Below are 25716 nucleotides of genomic sequence, written 5' to 3' on the forward strand. Positions count from 1 at the left end.
TTAGCTGCTCCTAAAAGGGTGGGACTCAGGGAACAAGAGCGGGAGACAGGAAAAAATGAAGGTGAAGATACTACCTTGTCTTTTCCATTACACACACATTTCCGGAGAAGTAGGGAACTTTCTGACCTTCCCTACTAATATTACAGACAGCCCCTAACCTGAGTGCTAGCTCAACTTTCTGGACTGAGATGGGTGGGTCTGGGTGGCATAGGGGGTGCCGCTGACATCCAGGTATTACAAGGCATCACTAGTGCTTGAGCCTCACTAATTCAGTGCTTTAGCCGAGATACAAGGGAAGCTGAAGAGGTCTCAACTGCAGATGGTACCTTGTGGTTTCTTGCTCATCTTTTACTGGAGGGGGAGGAAGAGTCCTCTAACTCCCATTGGCCAGTATCCTGTCCTTAAGAAACTCAATTAAGTGACTGGTGACAGATGGTCTTGGCCCTGAAGGTCTCAGAGGCCTGGCTGTACCTCTCCCCCAACTCTAACTCCATCTATTTCTGAGAACAGGAAAGCGGGTAGTCAACAGCTAAGAACTTGTCAAGACTAGCCGAAACCACTGCAAAGCAAGATGGCTATCTTTTAAGTGGCCTCCAAAAGATTTTAAAGCTCATTATAATCTCCGTTCTAAATAACACACCTACCACTGCCATAATAGTTGACAATTGCCATGACAATAGCCAGAAAAGACCATAACTAAGCTAAAAGAGGGTGGAACCCTGATTCTGACAAAGCTGCTGCTGCCCATTTCCCAGAAAATCCATGGATATTCCTCCTACCTATTTACCTAAACCTCCCCTTCATTTCTACTATCCTATTTAGACCGCCTCTTGACTGCCTAGGAATGAGCAGTTGATTTGAGAGCTGTACTCCCCCTTCTCCATTGGAATAAAAAGCTTGTGCTGCTGTTAAAGATCACTTTTGGTCTCATAATTGTCTTCACGAGGTGGAGGAGGAAAAGAACCCTGCTCGGGGTCCTTGAAAAGGGAACTTTGGCCCCTTGGTAACAATGTGTTGTCCTGGCCTATCTGGTGCCTTTGACAACAAAGAGATGGTGTCTACCAAAGAAGCGCCTATTCCCTCTACTTTGGTTTTTATGTTTGGATTAGAAGTTTCTCCGCAGGGAGGTGCCAACGAGATGCGGAGCTAAGCATGGTCTATATCCTGGCCCTGTCAGCCACTGGGTGTTGGGTGTGATCTTGGGCAAGTCACTCAAGTTTTCTGGCAATTCGGGTGCCCCCATAGCAAACAGGGATTGCATTTTTGTCATTTGAAAACAAGTGAGACTGTCAGGCTTGAACTTTTGATGGGCCTGACAAGCCAGCAACTGTTGAAAGGTTCTTGAGTTTCTCTTAGGGTTAAAACATGAATAAAAAAGCAAAAGGAAACAAGTTGAAAAGGGGACACATACTCTCTGAAGAAAAAGACTTGTCAAATACTGAGTTGTATGTTTTTTCCAAGGGATCAGTTATCTTCTTCTGTACAGATAACAGCATAGGATAAAAATAACACTAGGTGAATAGAAATATTAAACATTAGATACAAAACTACTTAAATATTTAATAATAAAATCATTAAATATGTGTGTGTGCTTAGTACATAGTCAAGGGCTTTATAGACAGGAGCCATGGGGGATTCTGACAGAAAATTCTAACCTCTTGATTTCTTTTTTTAATCTTCCTTTGTACAAGGCCACCTCTTGCTCTCCTGTAATCACCTTTAGGACTCCTTTAGGGTCTCTTATCAGAAAAGGGACTCCAGTCAAGAAGGCAGAGTATGTAAATGCTGTGCCTACCTTCTCTCACAACCACATCAAAATTACCACTAAACTACAAAACAACCATGTGGTGCGGGAGACCCTGCTCACTGTGCCATTTGTCATGTGGGGCAGCCTGCGGGGTCTCTGGTCCTGCTCCCCACATAAGAACACAGGACATGGTGAGGCCAAAAAGGAACACCCACGGAGCCATAGATGGGGGAGTCATATCACTATATTCTCGCTGGCAGCATCTGCCTCTCTGCAATCCGCTCTTGCTAGCTCAGCCACCATCTTCTTGCTAGCCCCCATTTCTCTTTCTGCTAGCCTAGCCACAGCAGTTATATTAATGGCCAATGGCTCACTGGTTACAGCTGACGGCCAACTAGCCACAGCTGATGGCTATGCAATCATAGTTGATGGCCATTTACTACCTGAGCCAGCACCTTTCTATGTGAGGCCGAGAGCCTGGAAACTGCTTTCTGGGGCTCTGTCCCCACAAACCATCATTGAGAATCACCTGAAATCTTGCTGAACCAAAGCCCTACAACTCAGGACTTGCAGAAGAAGCCACCTCAAGACTGGTAGGAGGGGAAGAGACATGGAACAGACTGATCCCACACCTACGTGTGACCATTAAAAATCTGGAGGGATAGCTGAGCTGCAGGGATCCCCCGCCTGAAGGAACAAGGGGTCCCAACATGACACCAGGCTCCCCAGCCCAGTTTCCAGTGACAGAGAGAGAAGTCCCCATAATTTCTGGCTCTGGAAACCAGTGGATATTGTGGCTGAGTGAGACAAAGAGCAGCTGGCACCCCAGGAGCTCCTCTTAAAGGGACTCCACAAGGACTTACTCACCGATGGAATCATTGGCTCTGAGCTCCAGCGCTGGGGCAGCAGTTGGAGAGGCGACAGGAACATACCGGGGAAAATGAGTTATCTGCCTTCGGGAAGATAGCTGAAAGAGCAGCTTTCTCCCAAATGGAGGAGCTGGTGGAAGTCATTATTTCTTTATTGAACCCTCCCCTTCCCGGCGTGCAGACACAGGTGGCCACAATATCTGAGTTTTCATCCAGCTAGCTGACACCATTCATTCATTTGCTAGCCCTGGTGATTCTGAGACCACACCCCTTCCAACTTTCAGGCACACCCAAGGTGCTTCCAGTGGCTTTTTTGTACAAACCGCCTGCCTTGGATCATGCTGCAGACTTTTCTAGGGTCTCTTAAAGGTTCACAAAATAAACAGAAGTGGCGTCTGTCTCGAGTGTGTCCCATATCACTGGCTGAATAGCCCTAAGCCCAGCAGCTGGCCTTGATTCATGACTTGGCCTCTCGAGGTACTCCCAAGCACTACACAGGTGGTGACCATTTGCAGATTGCTTTGTGGCTCCTGCCGGGTGGGCCCAGGTGTGGCACAGGCTGCGGCTGAACTTGGCCTGCAGTGGGTCCCCTCCCAGGTGACCCTGGGACTGGCACACCCAGTGGCCAGCCTCAAACCCAGCCGGAGTATCACCCAGGTGCCTCCAATTTGACGCACCCAAGGGGCTGATTAGGCAGGCACCAGACCACTGCTGAGGCAGATCCTGCTCTGTAGGGTCAGCTCCTGCTCCACAACTCCTCCACTGTAGTCACAGCCAGTCCTCACAACCAATGAGCCCAAGGATCAATCCCACCCATTGACATGCAAACAGCAACCAAGGCTCAACTACAACAGGAGGGCACACACAAGGGACACACCTGGTATGGGTGGCTCAAGTGACCAGGAAGGCTGCACCACTGAGCCCCACAGCACACCTACTACATAAGGCCACTCTATTAAGACCAAAAGACATAACAGCACTACCTCATACATAGAAACAAACACAGGGAGGCAGTCAAAAGGGGGAGACAAACATGTCCCAAATTAAAGAACAGAACAAACCTCCAGAAAAAGAACTGAACAAAATGGAGACAAGCAACCTACCAGACAAAGAGTTCCAAACACTGGTTATAAGGATGATCAGTGATCTCAGGGAGAACTTCCAAAAAGAGATAGGAAACATAAAGTTGAAGATAGAAAACATAAAAAAGAACCAGTCAGAAATAAAGAATACAATAACTGAAATGAAGAAAACATTACAAGGAATCAGCATTAGATTAGATGAAGTAGAGGATTGAATCAACGATTTAGAAGATAAAGTAGCAGAAAATACCCAATCTGAACAGCAAAAAGAAAAAAAATCCAAAAAAATGAGGACAGATTAAGGGGCCTCTGGGACAATATCAAGCATACCAACATTCACGTTATGCAGGTACCAGAAAGAGAAGAAAAGAGAGCAAGGAATTGAAAACCTACTTGAAGAAATAGTGACAAAAAATGTCCCTAACCTGGTGAAGGAAATAGATATACTAGGCCAGAAAGCACAAAGCGTCCCAAACAAGATGAACCCAGAGAGGCCAACACCAAGACACGTCATAATTAAATGCCAAAGATTGAAGACAAAGAGAGAATCTTAAAAGCAGCAAGAGAAAAGCAGTTGGTTACCTACAAGGGAGCCCCCATTAGACTGTCAGCTGATTTCTCAATAGACACTTTGCAAGCCAGAAGGGATTGGCAGGAAATATTCAATGTGATGAAAAGGAAGGCTCTATAACCAAGATTACTGTACCCAGCAAAGCTATCATTTAGATTCAAACGACAGATAAAAAGCTTCCCAGATGAGAAAAAGCTAAAGGAGTTCATCATCACCAAACCAATATTATAAGGAATTTTAGAGGGACTTCTTTAGGATGAAAAAAAAAAAAAAGGAAAAACACAAACAATAAAATGGCAATAACTACATATCTATCAACAATTACTTTCAATGTAAATGGATTAAATGCTCCAATCAAAAGATAGGGGGGCTGAATGGATAAGAAAACAAGACCCTTACATATGCTACCTATAAGAGACTCACTTCAGACCAAAAGACACACACAGACTGAAAGTAAAGGGAAGGAAAAAGATATTTCATGACAATCGAAACAAAAAAGTTGGAGTAGCATTACTTATATCAGACAAAATAGACTTTAAAACAAAGACTATAACAAGAGACAAAGAAGGACCTAAGAATCCCACTAACGTGTATGTATCCAAACAAACCCAAAATGCTACTTCAATGGGATGCGCTCATCCATATGTTCATTGCAACTTTGTTTACAATGGCCAAGATATGAAGACAACCTGTGTGTCCTTGAATAGGTGAATAGATAAAGAAGAGCTGGCACATACATGCAGTGGAATATTATTCTGCTGAAAAAAAGAAGGAAATCTTGCCATCTGTGATAACATGGATGGGCCTAGAGGGTATTATGATGAGTGTAGTAAGTCAGACAGTGAAAGACAGATGTCATATGATTTCACTTATAAGTGGAATCTAAAGAACAAAATAAATAAATGAAACAGAAACAAACTCATAGATACAGAGAGTATTTTTATGGTTGCCAGATGGCAGGGGGTTTGAGGATGGGTGAAAAAGGGGAAGGGACCAAGAAGTACAAATTGCTTATTATACAGTAATCCTGGGGATGTAGGGTATAGCATAAGGAATATTGTAAGTAATATTGCGATAACTATGTGTGGTGTCAGAGGGGTACTAGATCTATTGGGGTGATAGATGGGAGGGAGATTGGGGCAGGGTGAAAAAGGTGAAGGGATTAAGAAATACAAATTGGTGGTTATAAAATAGTCATGGGGATGTAATGTAAAGCATGGGGAATATAATCGATAATATGGTAATAACTATGTACAGCGTCAGGTGCGTACAAGGGGGGGGGGGTCACTTCATAAATTATATAAATTTCTAACCACTATGCTGTACACCTGAAATTAAGATAAAATAATACTGAATGTCAAATGTAATTGAAAATTTAGAAACGGGGGAAAGATAAAGGGGAATAAGAGATTCAAAATTCCAGGTATAAAACAAGTAAGCCTGGGGGATGTAATACACAGCATAGGAAATATAGTCCATAACATTGTGATAGCATGGTGCGGTGTCAGATGGCTGCTGGACTCATGATGATTACTTCTTTAGCATAGGGAATATAATCAATAATATGGAAATAACTATATATAGTGCCAGGTGGGTACTGTTGAACAGCTATGAGGTACACCTGAAACCAATATAATATGGTATTTAGCTATGTTTCAATAAACATCTTTAAAATATAAAACTACTAACCTCGAGTATAGTCTTAAAATGGATTCTGAGAATGCACCTGGATTAACAGGGAAGGAAGTCTGTGATTGATGGAGCTATCTGCCTCGGACACAGACATAAAAAGTGGTGGCACATTTGCTATATATTTGACTCCTATTTCACAAAGTTCATAGACATCCAAACTCTCCATAGTAACAATACTGGTTTTAAAATAAACATTCCATTTTCTATATGTCTAAATGAGAGCTATGCTTCAGAGTAGTCATCTTTCGAAGCTAGTTATTTCAACAGCTTATCACTGTGATTAAAATTTTGGAGTTCTCAGTAAGCCCAAAATACAAATCAAACTAATTACTTTGTAGGCAAACTTGGTTTTGACTAAGATGATACTTTAGGAGTTGGGTAAATTACTTATTTCACCAATCTTGGCTCTAAATATCTTCCAATTCACAAAAAAATTAAATCTGTCTTGAAGGATGCAAATGTGCTATCAATCAGGGTATTAAAATTATTCTGCCAATAATTTGAGTGTCTATATTGTATCAGGTGCAATGCTCAGTGCTGAGAATGAAAATAAAAGGCATAATTCCTGCCCTGAGGAGTTTATAATCTGTGTCAAACAGACAAGGAAGCCGGCAGTTAAAATCCAGCATAGCAAGTGCTATAGTTACGGAGCGCTCAAGCTGTGCTGAACGCAGCCAACTCACGCTGAGGGGATGGGGAGGAATGAGGAAAGACTTCCCAGAGGTACATCTTCAGTTCAGCACTGTGGGACCCAAATGAGTCAGGTCATACTGGAATGGGGGAGGGGAGGACACCTAAGTGAGAAGGACTTTCAAAAGGGACAGCATGTGCAAAGACCTGGGATGGAAGAAAGCATGGACCATTTGGGGAGCCTGCAAGTGATTCATAAATGGTGGCAGCAGAAGCTGTTGTATGATGAGGGAGAAATGCACACAGGCCTGATATCCCAGCGGGGCTGGGTTTTATCCTGAAGGCCAAGAAGACCCACAGAGCAATTTGCTTCTTTTAGAAAGATCACTTTGAGCTCCTTCCAGGTCCCATGCCCTGTGCCAGGCCCATGGAAACGATAAAAACATGAACCAGAACCAGATCTGTCCCTGCCCAGACCATGACCAGGAGTCACACTGGGTTAACATGGGTGAAGTTCTCGGCTTTGACTACTGTGTAGGCCGCTGGCCTTGCTCAGTCTCACAGCCAGGAATTCACTGTTGACATCATGGCACGCCTCTCTCACAAATAGAAGAGGAGACAGAGAGAGGACAAGTCAGAAGGAACGACATCGCCTTTACTGAAAGAATGCTCAAAGCATATGTCCCTTTACTACAACTCACTTGCAAATAGCAACAGCTTAAAATTCTTTGTATAGTCTTAACACTATGTAGTAAAAAAAAAAAAAAAAAAAAAAATGCCAGCATGCAGCTGCGTGACTGTGACCGAGTAAAAGAAACTCAGATTAGGAGCTGATTAACTTGGGTTGGAAGTTTCTTCTTCTGTCTGGACCTCCAAGTTTTCATCTACAAAAATGAAGAAACCCAACTTGCTTCATTTGGAAGACTAAATGGCATGTTTGCAAACTGCCTAGCACAGTACCTGGTACATAATAGGTGCTCAAAAATGGTAGGTATTTTCTGTCTACCACTCATTATTACGAGCCCATGGCTGGTGGACACATGACAGAGGCAATACCAAATACGGCTTGAAATGTAGGCACCAAGGAGTTGTTCATTTTATATTGGCAGACTTGTCATACTGCCCAAATTTAGTATTTCACCTACCGTGTTTCCTTGAAAATAAGACTTAGCCGGACCATCAGCTCTAATGCATCTTTTGGAGCAAAAATTAATATAAGACCTGGTCTTATTTTACTGTAATATAAGACCAGGTCTATAATATAATATAATATAATATAATATAATATAATATAATATAATATAATATAATATAATATAATATAATGTAATATATTAGATACAGGAGAGTTAGCATGTCCCTAGGTAGACAGGGAGGTCCATGGTGGAATAAACAAAAGACAGCCATATCCTAAAACTTCAGGTTTTGAAATCACTCCTTCGCTCCAGGACATAATGTAACAAGGCCTTGAGATTAATCATAAAATTCATTTTGGCCTGACAAATGGAGCAGATCTGATAGATAAAGAATGGGTTACTTTGCTAATTCCTTTAGGATGGGCAAGCAGAACAAACCTGGTAGACGAATTTCATTAGAAGGTGCCAGTTCCCTTCTTCAAACAATTTCCCTTCTTCAAACAGCTCCCCTTCCCCAAGCAGGCAAGGGAAGGTATAAAAGTAAGACCTTTTGCCTCAGTCATGGGGCAACCCCCATTTGGGACCCCCTCCCGCTCGGAAGCTGCACCCTCTTCTCCTGCCTCTAATAAACTATCCTCTTTTTAAAACTTTTCGCCTCTCCCTGGTTCGTGTTTCCATTCTTCGGCTTCACGAGACACGATCCCGGCCCACACCCAGAAACTGCCGGCAGATCAAACATCACCTACATCAATATAATATAATACTGGGTCTTCTATTAATTTTTGCTCCAAAAGACGCATTAGAGCTGATGGTCTGGCTAGGTCATATTTTCGGGGAATCACGGTACGTCGATAATGTGACATCATGCTGTCATATACAACCCCCGTCATATACAATCAGAATCAGATCAAACTGGGGAGGTGAAAAGTATGTGTGCAATAACACTGGGTTATTTACGATGCTCGTCTTGGGTTGCAGTGGGTTCCTCTACCTGCAAGCCTGTGAGTTCCCACAGGCTCTGTCCTGCTGAACGCCTGTGAGTGCCCTGCCAGGCAAGAAGTGTCCCCACAGCACCAGCAGTCCTGAGCGTGGATTTCACTCCAGCCGCTACAAACCACACTCGGCCCCACAAAAGAAAGGAAAACAGGAGAGACATTGGATTGGATCTTCCAGAAGGTCTTTGTTGCAATTTTCTCCATCATTGAAAAAAAAAATTACATCATCAAATAAAGACAATAGCAGCACAGTTTATTGAAATGTTTCAAGCAAATTTGCTTTTGTACTTTTCCTAAGAATATTATGAAATTCCCTCCTCCCCCCACCCCTCATTATTTTCTGTAAAATGCCTTTTTTTTTAAGCACCATGAAATCCTACAGAGAGAAAAATAGGTAAAACACCTCCACACATAGGTTTATCGTCGTCATTGTCACTGGGTCACCTGCCTGTGACTCTGGGACAGGGAAGGAGGCCTGAGGCTGGTTTGCATGTGGATTGGTTTGCATATCTCTTCTAGGCACCGCTGCACCTTCTCCCTTCAAGCTTGGCTCCCTGCTGGCAAAGGAGAGGTTTTCCAATCATTCTCTGCAGCATGGGTCTGCTCTTATTGATGGAATGGAAGTCTCCGCGAGGATTTTTTTTTTTTAATGCACAGGGAACTATTCGAGATTTTTCACTTAACCGAGAACACAAAGTAGATTCCAAATCTCTTAGGCACCTGTGAAAATGATAATCACGTTCAGTGAAGTCAGAGACACCTCTCATTTCCCTTCATGAGACTCAGGGGCTGCCACGGGAGGATTACGGTTTAAATGGATTGTGGGCAAGTTGGTGAAGTACAATGCAGCTGGTTTGTTGTGTGAGGGCAGAGGGCAGGGCTTTATTTTACAGCCCTGGAATCGGCATGCTATTCCAAAGTTTCCATACGCATAATTAACAGCATCCACAATGCCAAATTAAAGTCACCTTTGTTTCAGAGAGTTAACATTTTTATTTTTCAAGGCCATTGTTAACTAGCTCCCTCTGCTCACACAACCACTGTCTTTGCCCACAGTTGCATCATAACAGTGAGAAAGAATAAACCCCACTTGAAACATTAGTGGGATGCAGAAAACAGACATGAAATGCAATAGTGGCTTTTTTCTCTCTCTTCTTTAGAAAGTCTCTGCAGGCTTGTTTGTTTGCCTATGCCTTTCCCATGGTTTGGAAACCATGGTGCCCACGAGGTGGTCTACATTCCTACCCAAGCCAGTGAGTGAAAACCTGCCCTATCCAAATTCTGGCCCCATGCTCACAAAGTCCCCAAACCAAGCACACAAATAGATGAGCGGCATTGACTCAGCAAGGAAATTACATCATCTCAGAGGGAGGCAAGGGGGTATTTTGCTAACGTCTAGCTCAACTAGGACTTAATATGGAGTAGTCCTCACAGAACCCAAAGCAGCCATTTCTCGTGTATGTATGTGTTCGTGTGTGTGTGTACATTTGTGTCTGACTGAGGTGTCCATAGTATATAAATTCATGAAGTCATCAAAGGGAACCTTTACTACAACTGACTTTCAAGTAGCAACAGCTTAAAATTCTTTAAATAGTCTTAACACCATGCAAAAAATGCCTGCACGGCATGGGTCCTCTGAGCGACAGTAAGGGAGGACAGAGTGAACCTACGCAGGGCACAATCCTAACTTAGACACCAGGCTCTCAAATACTTCTGGCCTCCATCAATCACCCAGAAAGCAAATCCCGAAGAGCAGGACACTAAGCTCTCCTCTCAGGCTGAAATGAGTGGGCCCGTTAGTCAGTACTCACAAATCCAGCTAACAACATTCTTAATAAGTTTAAGTCATAGACCAGAAAGTTTGGTCAGAGAACTGCAGAACTGGAAGGGACATTGACAATTATCTGTGTTCAGCTCCTTTGATGGGCTGAGGAGGTAACAGAGATATAGGCAAGGGGACAGAGGTGCCCAACATCACAGACTAGGACTGGTAGAGCACAGACAAATAGTCCCAGTCACCCTGGTTGTAGGTCAGGGACACCCCTACCTACACACACATGAAGGCCCGACCCCCAAAGTGATCAATTCCTAGAGTCATGATTGGGTTAGGACTGAGTCTCTGCAAACTGTCCCTTGGCTCTCACCAGTAAACCTCCAGACCAGTTTTGAAACAAAACTTCAGGACCTAATTACCAGGTGAAGCAAAAGACACTGCCCACTAAAGCGACTGAGCTTGCACTCTTTCCGTGTGCAGAATCAACACGTCTACTCCAGGTTTATGGTGGGGTGGGGAGTGCAGGTTGGAAGGGCAGGGCTGCGCTGTTGGGCATTTAGAATTTGCCTTATCCACATGTTTTCTACATGCTATTTGGCCCATCTTTAAAAAGTAACATTTGGGGCCGGCCCAGTGGCTCAGGCAGTTGGAGCTCTGTGCTCCTAACCCCAAAGGCTGCTGGTTCGATTCCCACATGAGCAAGTGGGCTCTCAACCATAAGGTTGCCGGTTCAACTCCTCAAGTCCTGCAAGGGATGGTGGGCTCCGCCTCCTGCAACTAAGATTGAACACAGCACCTTGAGCTGAGCTGCTGCTGAGCTCCTGGATGGCTCGGTTGGAGCACGTCCCCTCAACCATAAGGTTGCCAGTTCGATTCTTCACAAGGGATGGTGGGCAGCGCCTCCTGCAACTAAGATAGAACACGGCACCTTGAGCTGAGCTGAGCTGTGCTGCAGCTGAGCTCCCAGATGGCTCAGTCGGTTGGAGTGCGTCCTCTCAACCACAAGGTTGCCGGTTAAACTCCCGCAACAGATGGTGGGCTGTGCCCCCTGCAACTAACAACGGCAACTGGACCTGGAGCTGAGCTGCGCCCTCCACAACTAAGACTGAAAGGACAACAACTTGAAGCTGAACGGCACCCTCCATAACTAAGATGGAAAGGACAACAACTTGACTGGAGAAAAGTCCTGGAAGTACACACTGTTCCCCAATAAAATCCTGCTCCCCTTCCCCAATAAAATCTTTAAAAAAAAAGTAACATTCGAGCAACTCCAAAACAACTGGCCTCTCCCACATCTTTGCTTGTACATCCAACGAGGTGTCCAACCTTCTTATTCCCTCAGTTTCTCCTTTAGGGATTATAGTTTGTCAGACTCTTTGCCCAATATTAATAGATCAATCTCCATAGAGGGAGGGCTCTTCTTTGATTTTACGCCTCAGGGCCTGGGCCCCATCTGTTCCTGGGGAGTGGGTCACATTGGACATTTCCCCACTATCAGTCAAGGGCTATCTCTGACCCCTTCATACTAATGTGAATTAACTCATTTGGGGAGCGTCTATGCACACACCAATACCTGTTCCATTTGGTACCCTGTTTCCCCAAAATAAGACCTAGCCAGACAATCAGCTCTAATGTGTCTTTTGGAGCAAAAATTAATATAAGACCCGGTCTTATTTTACTATAATATAAGACTGGGTCTTTAATATAACATAATATAATAGTAACATAATATAATATTAACATAATAATATAATAAATATAATATAATATAATATAATATAATATAATATAATATAATATAATATAATATAATATAATATAATATAATATAATGTAAGTACCGGGTCTTATATTAATTTTTGCTTCAAAAGACGCATATTAATTTTTGCTCCAAAAGACGCGTTAGAGCTGATTGTCCGGCTAGGTCTTATTTTGGGGGAAACGATGGAATGTGCAGCTTAGTGCTTTGAATTGTTTTATTCCTGCTGTATGCAGAGTTCCTGCAAGGTAAACAAGTAAAGTGCAAAAGAGTGCTTTCAAAGGGCATTTCTAACAATACAGAAAGGGTGCCACATGCAGCCTTCCCCAAACCAAAACCAAAACTAAAATAATGTACAGGAAGTTCGGCAAGGTCAACACTGTAAGCCATGTTTACACAAAGACCTTGTACCCTCTTGGTAGTAGAGATCTTCTGCCCACCTCTGTATGCTGTGTCCATGAAACTCGAAAGACACACATGCACACGAACATACACACACACACACACACACACACACACACACACAAGGGTGTATGACACGGACGCTGTAACAAAGTCGAAAGCAGACTTTGGTCAACCAGGTTTTGAACACCAGCTCTGCCACTTTCTTGCTGTGTGCCATTGGGTAAGTTACTTACTTAGCTTCCCTGAGCCTCTGTGTCTCCTCTGCATAAGGGGTTTGCAAACACTTCCCGCAGAGTGTTGCTGCGAGGTTTCAGTGAGCTAATGCCCATAAAGTGCCTAACCTAGTGCCTGGCCCACAGAAGCCACTGGATAAATGACAGGGAAGCCTCTGCCAGATTTGGCTATAGGGTCTAGAATTTTAACACACTACTATAATGAAGGGACTGAGTAATAGAGGGTGGAAACCCCAGTGAATGAGATCCATGGACAGTTTAATCAGGAAGCTTTTAACTTGACAGAATAAGCAAGCTCCAGTTATCTACCAATTGCTTCGAACACATTTTCTCAGGCTGGAATGACTTCCACAGTAAGAGCCATTGCCCACACTTGCACAGACATCACTTCTCCAGGGTCTGTTTATTGCTGTGTGGACACAGGATGTTACCAGTGAGCCACAGCTCCAGCCCCATGGAGGCGTTAACCCAAACCTACCTTGGACAGGCAGGAAGGGCCTCATCAAAGTTGATTCTTATTTGGCTCCTTCCTCAAAAGCAATGCCAGAACTTTAACCAGAGCCTAGAGGTTGGGGGTGTGGGGGGTGTGGTTTGTGCTCCAATCAAGGGAGAGCTGTTCATTTTTGGAAAACGGGCAGGAAGAGGTCTGGCATGGTACCAGTGGTCAAAGATGTGATGGGTATAATTTTCCCTGGAAGTTGGAAAGCATTAGATGGGTTTCTGGAAGTTTCTGCTAGTCCTGTGATCTTTCCGCTTATGACTTAAGTCATGTGAAATCCCCAAAAGGTGGCATTGAGCCTGGGATGCCCAAAACCAGCAATTTCCTGCGGCTGCCAGGTCCAAATGCTTAAGTGTATGGTCCAAATAGCTAAGTCTGAACCAGTGCAGGGGCCAGCCAATTATGAAAATATCTGATGCATACACAGAATGATTGGCCTAGCTCGTATTTTTCCATTTCTGACAAAAAGCCATTTAAATACTTCCTCTCAAATCTTATGACTAGCCATTCCCCCACTTTCCTTCACTCATGTTTTAACCTCACGGAGCAATCATAATTACCACGTGTCGGTTATTGTCTGCCTTGAAACAATCAGTCACATTGGTGTTCCAGTTGGTGTTCCAATAGCAGGTATGACGTAAAGAAACAAGCAAGGAGAAGTAATGCTTTCAAAATAAAGGAATGCCCAAACATAAAAGTAAAATATTTTAAATACTTCTTTTCAGTATTATTTTTTAAATGGCATTAATGGCACTTAAGCTGCAAGCAATGAAAACAATTCAATCTTCTTGTACGTACAAGGGTTTGGTTGAGGGATTAGTTTTCCTTTTGTCTGGAGATAGCAAGACTGGATCTTGTAACTATGTCTACCCTAAGACACCCAAAAGGACAGAAAGCCCTGAGATGGAATGATGCCATGGTCCTCCTTGGTATGTCTCAGACATGCAAGATGTCTATTTTTATAAAAATTTAGGATCAGCTAGACAGAACAGCAAGCCACTGGCATCATGCAAGGCAATAGTTTTGGTATTTTCCCCCTCTTATAAAAACAAGTTATAACTGAAGTTCCACTAGAAAAGTGAACATGAACATTTCAAAACCAGTTTATTTTCACCAACGCACCCACTGAGGAAAATGCATGATTTTTGCTTGTAACCATGCAGCCGTTGAGGTTGAGTTTTCACCAATGCTTGCAAGTTCGTTTGGACCACCTACCCTTTTGAGAAAGACAAAATTCAGTAGGCTTCTGTCATTGGTGAAGGTGATATCCACAGTGTGATGTTTGCAATTATTTTTTCTTTTGTAATGAGGAAAGCAATTGCACCTTTTAATATGTGTGCTCTGGTCTGCTTCCAACAAATTCCACGTGCTCTCAGGTCCCATGGACATTCATTTGGAGCTTAGAAAGGCTAGCTATGCACTGAATGGTTTGTATCAAAATTCAAGCTCAGAGCAACATGCCAAAAATGTCAACTCTAACCCTAGTTACAGGTACCAGTTCACCCGCAATCTGGTCCCCTTGTGCATGTGTGCATATATCACTAACGGTAGGTTCAGGAAATGAGACTCCATCTAAAAGACACACCTGTTCCTTTCAGAAGGCTGGTCTAAGGAATAGCTGCCCTTTTCTATGTGCCATGGCTGGGCGGCGCTGCACAGGGGGACAGCCTTGCCACCAAAGCGCGCTTGACATTGGCGGCCATGACCAATGTCATGACCAATGGTAAGTGGAGTCCTTGTTCTTTGATTCCTTTTGGCAGAGCGAGCTTTCTCAGTCGTTTATGGCACAGTGAAATATATTCTTCAATGCTATGTAATTTCGGACTAACGAGAAATCTGTTTAAGGCACGTGTCTCAGGGTGAGTATATATAAAAAAAAAAAAAAAACACACAACGCTTCATCAAGTCCAATGTCCTCAACACTTAGTTTCTGTCTTCAAGTAATGCGTTGTTCTCGTGTTCCCTGTCTTTGGTGTCCGTGGGGACCATCCCGTTCTCCACACCGGCCTGCGGCTGGATGCAGTCAGTCAACATGGCCGTGCTGGAGTGGTCCGAGTTACACATCTTCTCCGTCTCCTGCTCTTTCTTCTTCTCTTCATCCAGGGAGTAATTCCGGAAAGTCTTGTAGATTTTCTGCACATCCTCGGGCAAGGTCTTTTTGATGTCCTTGTTTTTCCTCTTGGTGAGTCTGGAGGTGGACCCGAACTTGTTGATGATGTTGTCCTCGGAGGCCCCCTGCCCGTGCTTGTTCAGCTGCTCCGAGCCCTTCAGGCGCAGGTTGTTGGGCCGGTTGTTGATGCTCTCCTGGGACGAGGCCTTGAAGCGGCCGGCGTCCAGGGCGGCGAAGACAGAGCGCTTCTCGGGGGAGAGCATGTCCAGCGAGTGGGCCCTCTGGTCCAGGCCCAGGCGCCGGCGCTCCATGCTGCGGATGGTGGCCGCCCGCTGCAGCTTGTCGTGGATCTCCACGCTGAGCCGCCGCCGCGTCTCCCGGAACTCGGCCGTCACGTTGGCCTTCCACTCGGCCGCGTGGGCCTTGATTTCCCCCACCTAGCCGAGAGACAGAAGAGCAACAACTCGCTGAGAAATTCCCCTGTGCCAGAGCCCCCAGCACCCACAGCCCTGGAGGGTCCCCCTGGGAAGGATGGTTCGCTGGGAGGCCCGAGGTGGTGGAGCACACATCCAGGGGGAGGGGTGAAATGGTACCTCTGCTATAGACCGTCCTGTGGCCTAAACACGCATCTCAAGTTAGCAGATGACTCAGGGAGACACGTGCTGGAGAACCCAACGGAAGCTTGAAATTTGGAGATGGCGATCCAGTCATGTGTCCACTACTTTAATTGTATGGCCTCATTCCTCCAACATAATGGGGGGGGGGGGGGATCACATCCAGAGTTTTTAGTGTCATATGAGATAAAGGACCTGCTGAACACATGCTTTGTGCCCAGAACTGAGCATGCATGTAACTCATGCATGTAGCTCATGCGTGTAGCTCAGTTCTGGGCACAAAGCACATGTTCAGCAGGTCCTTTGCCCTTCCCTGTCCCTCCAGTGCCTCTATCTGGGTAGGTGACCAACCTGTCCCAGTTAGCCTGGGACTGTCCTGATTTTAAAAGGCAAAGTCCTGTGTCCTAGGAACCCACTCAGTCCTGGGCCAATAGGGGCTGTTGGTCACCCTGTACCTGAGCCATGCTATGGTCAAGTGCTGTCAGGCTTGCCCTGGTTTAAGAAGACCTTCCAGGGCACCTGGTAACCAAATTTCTCTGGTCATGGCACATAAAGGGGGCGTGTTCTGCCAAAGCCCACAGAACATGCTTCTTTAGAGTGAGGTTTTGCGGGAGCAGCAGTACCCAATTTCAGGGCTCTTACTCAGCAGGCAAATAGTACCCGTCCTGTGCTTTCCTATACAGATGAGCAACTCAGATTTTTGCATTGAAGAAAGTCACTATTTATGTTGTTACTCTCTCTTTCATTATAGCTGATTCTCGGCAGGTCAGTTAGCTATCTGGGGCATCAGACTGGATGCAGACTGCATTGCCAGTGTCTCTGTAAGCCAGGAAAAGGAACATTGTGCCCAGGAAACTTTCTCCACTCGGCAACTTTCTCCCGGGGCCTTCTGCACAGAATGACCATAGTCTGGGAAGTAACCAGTTGCCCTTAAAGAGGCTGTCCCTCTTTTTATTTCCTTGGTTTTTATCTCCTTTCCTTTCTTTACCTCTTCCCTTCTCTTTCTCTTGCTGCCTCCTTTCTTATTTCTTTTCCTCTCTTTCTAGAAGAACTACATGGACTTTTTTTAAAAAAAAAAAACTCACGAAATCTACCTTTCCTTCTTATGTCTTCCTTTTCTTGCCTTTTTGTAGGTTTCTGGGCACATTTATATGAGGGAGTAAAGATTGCATGCCCCTGGCCACAGGGATATACTTATTTGTACAGACCAGACAACCAGAAGGGGATACAGGTGAAAGGAACCCCTCAAAGGCACTTCTGCGTGATTGGTCACCATTCAGTGACTTCAGTCTCCTACAGAATGGGGAAGGACTCGTGGCATTCAACTGCATTTCTATACAGACCACAAGGCCTGTACACCTGAAGGACAGGTCAGCTTTTTCAAGCTTGTTATGAATTTTTTAAGCCTCCCCCACGTATTTACTGATAAGGGGCAATTGCACACCTCCTTCAACATAGTCTACAACTGCTATTTCTTTTTGTTTCCTTTTCCTTTTCCTTTTCAAAAATAAGTTCTTGTTTACTAGCCTTTCCAGGATCCATTGGCTGGTAAGGGAGTCACCTGCCAAATTTTCTCACCTGCCAGAAAAAGATCCAAAAATAACTGCTATTCGATCTAACTTGGCTTTTAGGTAACGATTCAAACCCAGGAAGCCTTAGAAGCCCTCCATTTAGTGAGCATTGCTCTAGCCAATAGCACAGAGACAGGAAATTCTTGACATGATCTCGTCTGATCTCAAGAATATTCACAGAATCTGGAAGGGGTCCTACCTCTTCTTTTGTCTTTTTGGACAGAACCCGTAGCCAATCTCCGATCATACTGAGGACAGCTGCAAAGTAGGCAAGGCCAACAAGGATCCAGAACCACACTAGGGGCTTATACCACTCCCGGTAATTGATGCCAGCATTTCCCCCTGAAAACAACCAAATGTTACTTTAACCAGGATCTAGCATATGGTCTTTGCAAAACAAACATATTCTGGTCCATGCAGCAGAGATGTCATCATCCCACCACCATCTAACACTTAACTGTTAAGCCTGCTGTATACAAGATGTGACAGGGGTTGGAAGGCAAAGAAAAGATGTGTGATGTTCCTAAGGGAAAATGACTTATGGCTTAACTTCCTTTGATTCTTGACCACTAACTGTCATACCTGTAACAAAAATATGTCCGTGGCCCACTTGATCCAACTATTCTCAATCTGAGCTTGACAATGAATGACGAGCTGGAGGACAACAGGTCAGGTCCAGTTGTCAATTGTTTTCTTAAACTTCTTTCAATTTAATAAAAATATTATTAAATATTCCCAAATGGTTTGAATTCATGGAACTACTGCCTTCCTTAGTGCACATGCCTTTACCAAGAGCTGAGTGGATGTATGGAAGTAAAATTAGACTTAATGTCATTCCTGAGACTTTGATCCAGTAATAGTGATTTAATGCTGAGGGATGTTTACATGATGCTAATCCAAAGGATCAATTAGACTGAGTAATTAGAATTACCATGCTAGAACTAAAAGGGAACTTCAAGGCCAGCTAGTCCAATCCCTTTATGTTATAAATAGGGATTACAGGAAAAATCCATCAAACAAAATTGGCTAGTTGCCTGATTGCATCGACTGGCTGTTCAGTTGAAAAGACCAGTCATTTATTCAAAATAATTAGCCTAATTTATTCTAGCTCTCCCACAGGCACTGCCAAAGTTAGCCATGAAAAATAGGTTCCAAGCCCAGCCCCCTCTCCTAAAGAAGTGAGGAAGCTCCAGGAAATAATTGATGTTGTTCACACTGAGAGAGGCATTGCCCGATGCACTAGGCAGGTGGCCCTTTCTAAGACAACCAACATTAGCAGTGTAGTGGTAATTATGCTATTATATGAGTGATGACTAGACTTTCCCACTGGGCAATGGTGGTAACCTCCTCTAGCACCACCGAATCCACACTGAGCTCTTATGTTATCAATAATACCTCCCAAAGCAGCTGGGCAGGCACTGTGGCCTGTGGCTCTTCTTTATGCAACCGAGCCCACTTTTCAATGCACCCCATGAGGTCTCAACAGCTACTGCCATTTCTTGTTTATTTTTTATAAAGAAAAAAAGATTTTTGTCTTTGTTCTTTTTCTTTCATTGTATGCCTTTTATTTTTTTTTAATCTTATTACACTTACTGGGGCGACATTACATGTATTGGGGTTAATAAACTTATATTGTTTTCAACTGTACAATTCTATAATACATCATCTGTATATTACATTATGTGTTCACCACTCAAAGTCAGTTCTCATTCCATCACCATATATTTGACCCCCTTAATCCTTTTTCAGCCCCCCCCGCCTTTGGTAACCCTCATACTGTTGTCTGTATATACCAATTTTTGTTTGTTTGTTTACTTGTTTGTTGCTTTCAGTTTTGTATCCCACATCAGTGAAACCATATGGTTCTTGACTTTTTCTATCTGACTTATCTTAAAATTAGAATTCCAAACATTGCTAAAGGCCTCTGTGGCCAGCCCCTCAGGTGTGGTTTAGCTGCCTTTTTTCTTTTCCTTTTTAGACAACTCTCCCCTGCAGCTTTCTCTAGGATATACCCTTGGAATTCCTGCAACATTAAGTGGTTTCGGAGGTTCATTTTGTTTCTGCGCTAGACTAGAAAACTGCAGCTTTCTCCTTGGAGCTATCTGAGAGTAAATATTTACCTTAGCCAGTCACCATCACCCCACAAAGATTGTCACTAGAGTGCGCTAGCGAACAAAGCGATAACCACCCTCCTGTGTCTTCTGTATCAGCTGCTTTCCCAGAATTCGGAGGTCTCTGTGCTCCCACTCGAGGTTGTGAAATGTTGGAATGTTGCCTGGCTGTCCTAAAGCAAGCCAGCTACAAAATAAACCAGCACCTAATCCCGCGTGGTAATCGAGGTCCTGATTATATTTCTAGTAGAGCTGATACTGTGTTAAATCACAGCAACCATCGACTCTTGCCAATATACCTTTTAAAATGATTGGGCATCTTTCTCTATCGCTCTCAGAGTATTGCCCAAAGGTTGTGACACTCTCCCAATCTTTTAAGGCACGCATTCTTCAGACTGGTCTATGTGAGCTGTAGAAGCTGGGGCTTAGAAGGGCCTGGCCGTAATCACAGTCAGCACTGTGAATCATAAGAAACGCCTGTGGAGACCTCAGGACAAGGGAAATATGGCTCTGTAATCAGCAATAAAGAAGGGAATTAAAATAGTGTCCTGTCTGTGACTGCGGAGGTCATGCCCTTACTGGGTAAGTAAAGATAAGGTCAAGTGCAAGTGTGTGCTAAGTGCTTACAGTCCATGGTGGCTAATAAGAATAAACAAAAATCATAAATCATTTTTAAATCTCTTATTCCCAGGGCTGTGCTATTTGTGCCCAGATTAACAGGTTGAATTGAGCAGGCAGGTAGAGAGCAGGCAGGGGTCGTCACAAGTGTCCTCTAACAGTCCTCCGGACAGCCCAGGGTGAGCACAGAGCACTCTGAAACACAGCCTAGTGCCAGTGACACTTTGGGGGAACTTAAAGACATTTGTGAAATAGTTCTGAACGCCAGCTGTCATTACAGCACCAAGCTCCACTGAGTTTTCCCACAGACCAGCTCTGGAAGATGCTAAAGAATTAACTGGACAATCGTTCATCTTACTTTGCTCAGTTTCTCTGTGGTTTCTCTCCAGAGCTTCAGGCCTCTAATCAGATGGCATCAGGTGACTTGCCCCTCAAAGTGAGGGACAATGGTTACCCCTGCTCAATGGTTGAGCACTGTGCAAAAGGAAAACTTGAGGTCCCAGGCCCCAGGATTTTTGCAAATAATTTTTAATCACTTTGACTTTGCAATTCTTAGTCCTTAGTCGATAAAAAGAAAGAAAAACAAAAGCTGGTATTTCTACAAAGTGGACATCAGTTTTCATCTGCCCGGTTGGAATAGCTATAAAACCACTCTTCCAGTTAGCTTTATCACAGAATTAACAAGGAGGCACCCACACATTCTGATGAGCTTCCACCATCCGATCCAGAATTTCCTGCTTTCCAGATGCCCAGGACCAGACCTGTACTTATGTGCACTGTTCTCCGTGGAGAAACCAAGGCACAGCAGGATCATGTACCAAGTGAGGGACAGTCGGCCTGAGAGCTCAGCCTGCAAATGCCCAGGATGCTGCTTAACCAGGAACTGGGCAAGGACACACCTACTCCACCCAAACATTCTGAACTTAGGATGGTGGTGGTCACTTCTTGGAGTAGAAAAGGATCAATTGTCTGACCCAGCGCTATCCCATTGAGAAAGAGAAGGGTGGCCTCCTTCTTCTATTCCTGCCTTCCTACCACACTCTGGGAAAGTGATCCACATAAGAATCCAGATCTCATTCATTTTCAACTCCCTGACCCTAAATGAAAGTGATGGTGGTTTTCTTTTGCTTCCATCAACCCAGCTCATTGGCATTTATTTGCACAATGTAGGCTGTTGCTTTTACATACATTCATGCAGAATCCATTATACTATATTCTCTCAGGGGTGGGAGGGCAGTTCTCAGCTCCTGGTAGCCAACTGAACCCTAAATCTGGAGGCGGGACATGCCCAGGACAACTCTTTCAAAGACGATGGCCCTCACCTTGGTGGCATCAGGAAGCTTAACCTGCAGCTCACTGAAGGCTAAACTCTACGCTAATCTCTCCAGAGTTTCATATTTGCCACTTGCTAATATAGTCTTTATCAGTTGATTCAAGGAGACTTAATACAGAAGTCTTGGGGAGGAAGAGGCTGGCTTTCCTCACACATGGCAGATGCCCACTGCTGACCACGGGCTAGAAATGAGCCTGTGCATAGCAGGGGGAATGCTGAGCTTTTTTCATTTGCTTCTCCCACAGCATCTTTCCTCGTGGTTTGGGAAAGCGCTGCCAACAGAATATTTCCCCCACCCACAGGGGCCCCAGTGACAGGGATGCCCAGGGCGCTTACCTGCCACAAAATCACCAAAGCCCACCGTGGTGAGAGTGACCACCACAAAGTAAATGGACTCCAAGGCCGTCCACCCCTCGATGTATTTGAAAATGACAGCGGGGATTGTCACAAACACAATGCAGCCGGCCAAGATGAACAGGATGGTTGAGATGACCCGGATCTTGGTCTGACTCACTTGCTTTTTCTAGGAATAGCAAAGAAGAAAGATGGGCAAATCAGCTTTATCACCCTGGATCCAGAGACAGAGGCACAGAAGAAAATGTATTATGTCTGTGCCTTTAACCTCTCTTTGGTCATGGGCAGCTTTGTGAGAATCTGATGAAAGCTGTGAACCCTCTCCTTAAAAGCATGCACATACAGATGTTTTTAGGTGTTCTGGGTGGTTCTCAGGCTCCATGAAGCCTGTTCATGGACCCCAGGTCAAGAAACCCTGCTTAGGTCATGCCTTGACTGTCCTTTGCGTGGTTCCATGATGCAGCCCAAATGCTGATTCTATCATCCTCACTAGTGCAAACAGAATGATTTCCCCAGAAGGGCTTCCTGCCATTTTTCAGGTGGTATTATTGACCTTCCATTAGGAGGGTCTTGTCTGAAGCTCTTCCCGCAGTGGTGGTGATGGATTTCCACCTAGTTTCCCTTGCGTCAAAATGATATGCTGGGGGGTGGAAATGGCTGACCTGAGACAGGCCAAAATGTTTGGATGAAAAGAAAAACATAGCCACCCCCAACCACATTTGTGGCAGGCTGTAAGCAAGTGCTTCTTTACCCTCCTTTCCCTTGCTGAGGTTGGACATCTATAACATACTTTTCTTTTACACACACATGTTTGAGCTGGTGCTGTGGTCATCGTGTGTTGGCTATATTACCTGCAAGGGACAGCACAGGAGTTCAAGTCAGAATGACAGGCCCACTGTCCAAAATAGGTTAGTAGAAGCTTCAGCTCATGTCAGCTTCTAAAGGAGTCAGTAGTGAAGAGGTAGAAGTGTATTTAGAATGGGAGTTACACTGATATTGGGGCAAAGGAATCATGCCAATAGAGGCCAAAGCTGGACCGGAAGCATCATTGGTATTCCCCTTCAAGGCACTCAAGACAAGCTTGGCATTGCCTGTAAGCTAAAAACTGCTTCAAATCTTCTCAGAGCTCCCAGAAGTGGCACTGGAGATTGTCATCAGGGACCCTAGTCCCATAACCCCACCAAAACCATGTACTATCGTAAATATATCTTGTGACACCAGAGTGCGTGGGCCCTTCACATTGCCTAGATTGATTTTCTGCAAAAATACACCAAATTTAGGGCAACCGATATAGGAAATCCTTACCATGTGATCTATTTTCTAGTCATTGGCTCCCGGTGAATTAGAAGGCAGAGAACCTAAGAGTGCAGAGAGACCTTTGGATTCATAAACCTCCTTTTACAGATGCAAAAACAGAAGCCAAAAGGGGTTAAAAGGACTTGCATAAAATGACCCTGCTGATTAGAGTCAGAGCCAAGATTAGAATTCTGATGTGATTAATTCTCACTCCAGGGAGTAATGATGGAAAAAGCTTTTCAGGCTGCTCAACAGGCTATTCACCATTTCAAACGAAGTTGCCAGAGTCTTCCCCTAACAAAAGAAACCAGCCTAACCTCTATGAACAACAGGCCACCCTGTTTCCCTTCTGGGAAGGCAGGTTGAGAATGAAAAATTGTCCCTGGACAATCCGTCCAGGAATTCCTAAGCTTCAGTTATAGCCGAGACATCTGGGCCAGGTTTCCCAGGACAGAAATGGTCTAAAAGAGTCTTCTCAGATCAACCACTTGGCTCACCCATGAAAAGGCTACTCAAGTAAATGAGTAGGTCTCAGACAGAAAGGTTGTTCCGGTTCTGTTACCTTTCCTCCTATGACCCTCTTCCTCTCTGACTTGTGAGGAGAAACATGAGTGCTGCCTCTTCAATGGAAAGCTCCAATGGGCAAGAGAGCTGAAAAGGGGGAAAGGCTGCTCTCATCTCTGATCACGCCTGAAAAAAACCATTCAGTCCTGCCTGACTGAGGTCCTGAGTCCCAGCTACGTTCAATAAGGCAAAATGGACAGGGCAATTGAATGAATAAGAATACTTATAGTGGAGAAGATTTATTTGCACGAAATCTAAACCAGCACTGTTTATCACAAAATCACACTGTTTATTTACAAGCAGTTCCAGTTCCTGGATCAATATGTTCCCTAAACATTCATGCGGAAGCCAAAGAAATACAATCTTTCTTTATAAAAAGAAGCCACGTGCTATGACTCCCAAGAGGACACTCAGTATATAAAGTGGGAACAGGGGAAAATAATTTGATCTGTGCTCTTATATAGTCCCCTCCCTATCTCCTCAGAAAAGTCATCTGGAAAAAAAAAAAAGATAATTTATTGATATTTTTGAAACTGCACATGAAAATACTAATTTTTTTTCCCACAAAAAAAAGTACCATATCAAAATAAGTGACCTGAGAACCACAGGAAATGCTTTACCCGTTTCATGGATTTCTATATTGAATATTATAGGACTTTGTGGGGGCAGCTGAGCCCCTCTGAGAATCCAGGAATTTACTTGTGTTGAGCCCAGCTGTGTTGGCAGACATGTGCCAAACTCCAGAGCCCAAAACGAGATCTTACCAGAGCAAGTTAATCTAATTGCTGGCAATAGGAACATCCTTCCCCAACCCCCATCCCCATCTATAAATTGCCCTCCTCAAAAGCATAATGAAATTAAGGTGAATTAAATGTTTGTGAAACACTTGTGAAGTCATAAATTGGGATGTTAATGCAACTGCAAACCAAAGGAGGTTGAGGTTGGCACAGGAGGGCTGCAAGTCCATAGGAAGCTGGAGACATTCCCGGGCTCCAGGAGGTGGGCACAGCAAGGGTGGCACAAGACAGGGTTTGTTTGGTGGCAGAGAGGGAGGTGTGTAACAAGGGCTAGATCATAGTGTGTTAATCGCATTATCTGTGTTGGAGAGTTTCTCTGCAAGGTCAACAAATGACCACTGCTCACTGCCCAAGCCATCCACTGTGTCCTTGGGCTTCTTCTTCCCAACAGAGATGCTTCCTACAGTGATGCTCAGAGGAGGCTTGGAGAATCTAATCACGGGGGTATTTTAGGACTGAAGACATCAAGTGTCCAAGTGTCTTGCATGCTCACACGCACACGTGCATGCGTGTGTGTGTACATGTGTGTGTGTGTACCCCTACTTCACTATAAAAGGAAGAGGAGTGGGTGTAAGGTTTTAGCAATATCTGCTATTCTGGGCACCCATGTTTTTGTTTCCCTCGAGATATAAAACAAACGAACAAAAAGCAAGTTGCTGTAATTTAACATTTTAAACTGTAGCTTTCAAGATGGAACCGTAAACTATCTTACACTTCATCCAGTGATCTGTAGGCTTCTTAGCCCCATTAGCCCTGCAAACGTTCACTACTACTGTAAAATGTGTTTAATAACTTGTGGAGTCTCGGGCCAGACTGCCTGAGACACATCCCATCCCCACTGCTAAATAGCTGAGTGACCTCAGGCAGTATCTCAACTTCTCTGTGCATCAGTTTCCTCCTCTATGAAATGGAGATAAGAGAATCCACCTCATAGGATCGTTTGGGAGATTACATAA

At 44.3% G+C, this 25716-nt stretch overlaps 1 protein-coding gene across 7 annotated transcripts in view; it reads right to left on the reverse strand.

Moving 5' to 3' along the window:
• The window catches only part of KCNK10 (potassium two pore domain channel subfamily K member 10), a 134766-nt gene that overhangs the window by 2303 nt on the left and 106747 nt on the right, over nucleotides 1-25716 (reverse strand). For 3 of the 7 annotated variants that reach the window (XM_019744470.3, XM_074327079.2, XM_019744456.3), the window contains exons 5-7: nucleotides 22086-22272; nucleotides 17887-18029; nucleotides 8888-15939 (exon numbers count right to left, since the gene is read on the reverse strand). In XM_019744470.3, the coding sequence (XP_019600029.2) occupies nucleotides 15316-15939; nucleotides 17887-18029; nucleotides 22086-22272 (954 nt within the window). In that variant the 3' untranslated portion in view covers nucleotides 8888-15315. Of the gene's footprint in view, nucleotides 1-8887; nucleotides 15940-17886; nucleotides 18030-22085; nucleotides 22273-25716 lie in introns of those variants that run through there. The other 4 variants (XR_012494571.2, XR_002138426.3, XR_012494570.2 and 1 more) reach the window with 4 other exon arrangements.

Source organism: Rhinolophus sinicus, chromosome 3 (assembly GCF_057876585.1).
Source record: "Rhinolophus sinicus isolate RSI-liver-muscle chromosome 3, RSI-T2T, whole genome shotgun sequence".
In the NCBI taxonomy this organism is placed as follows: Eukaryota; Metazoa; Chordata; class Mammalia; order Chiroptera; family Rhinolophidae; genus Rhinolophus; species Rhinolophus sinicus.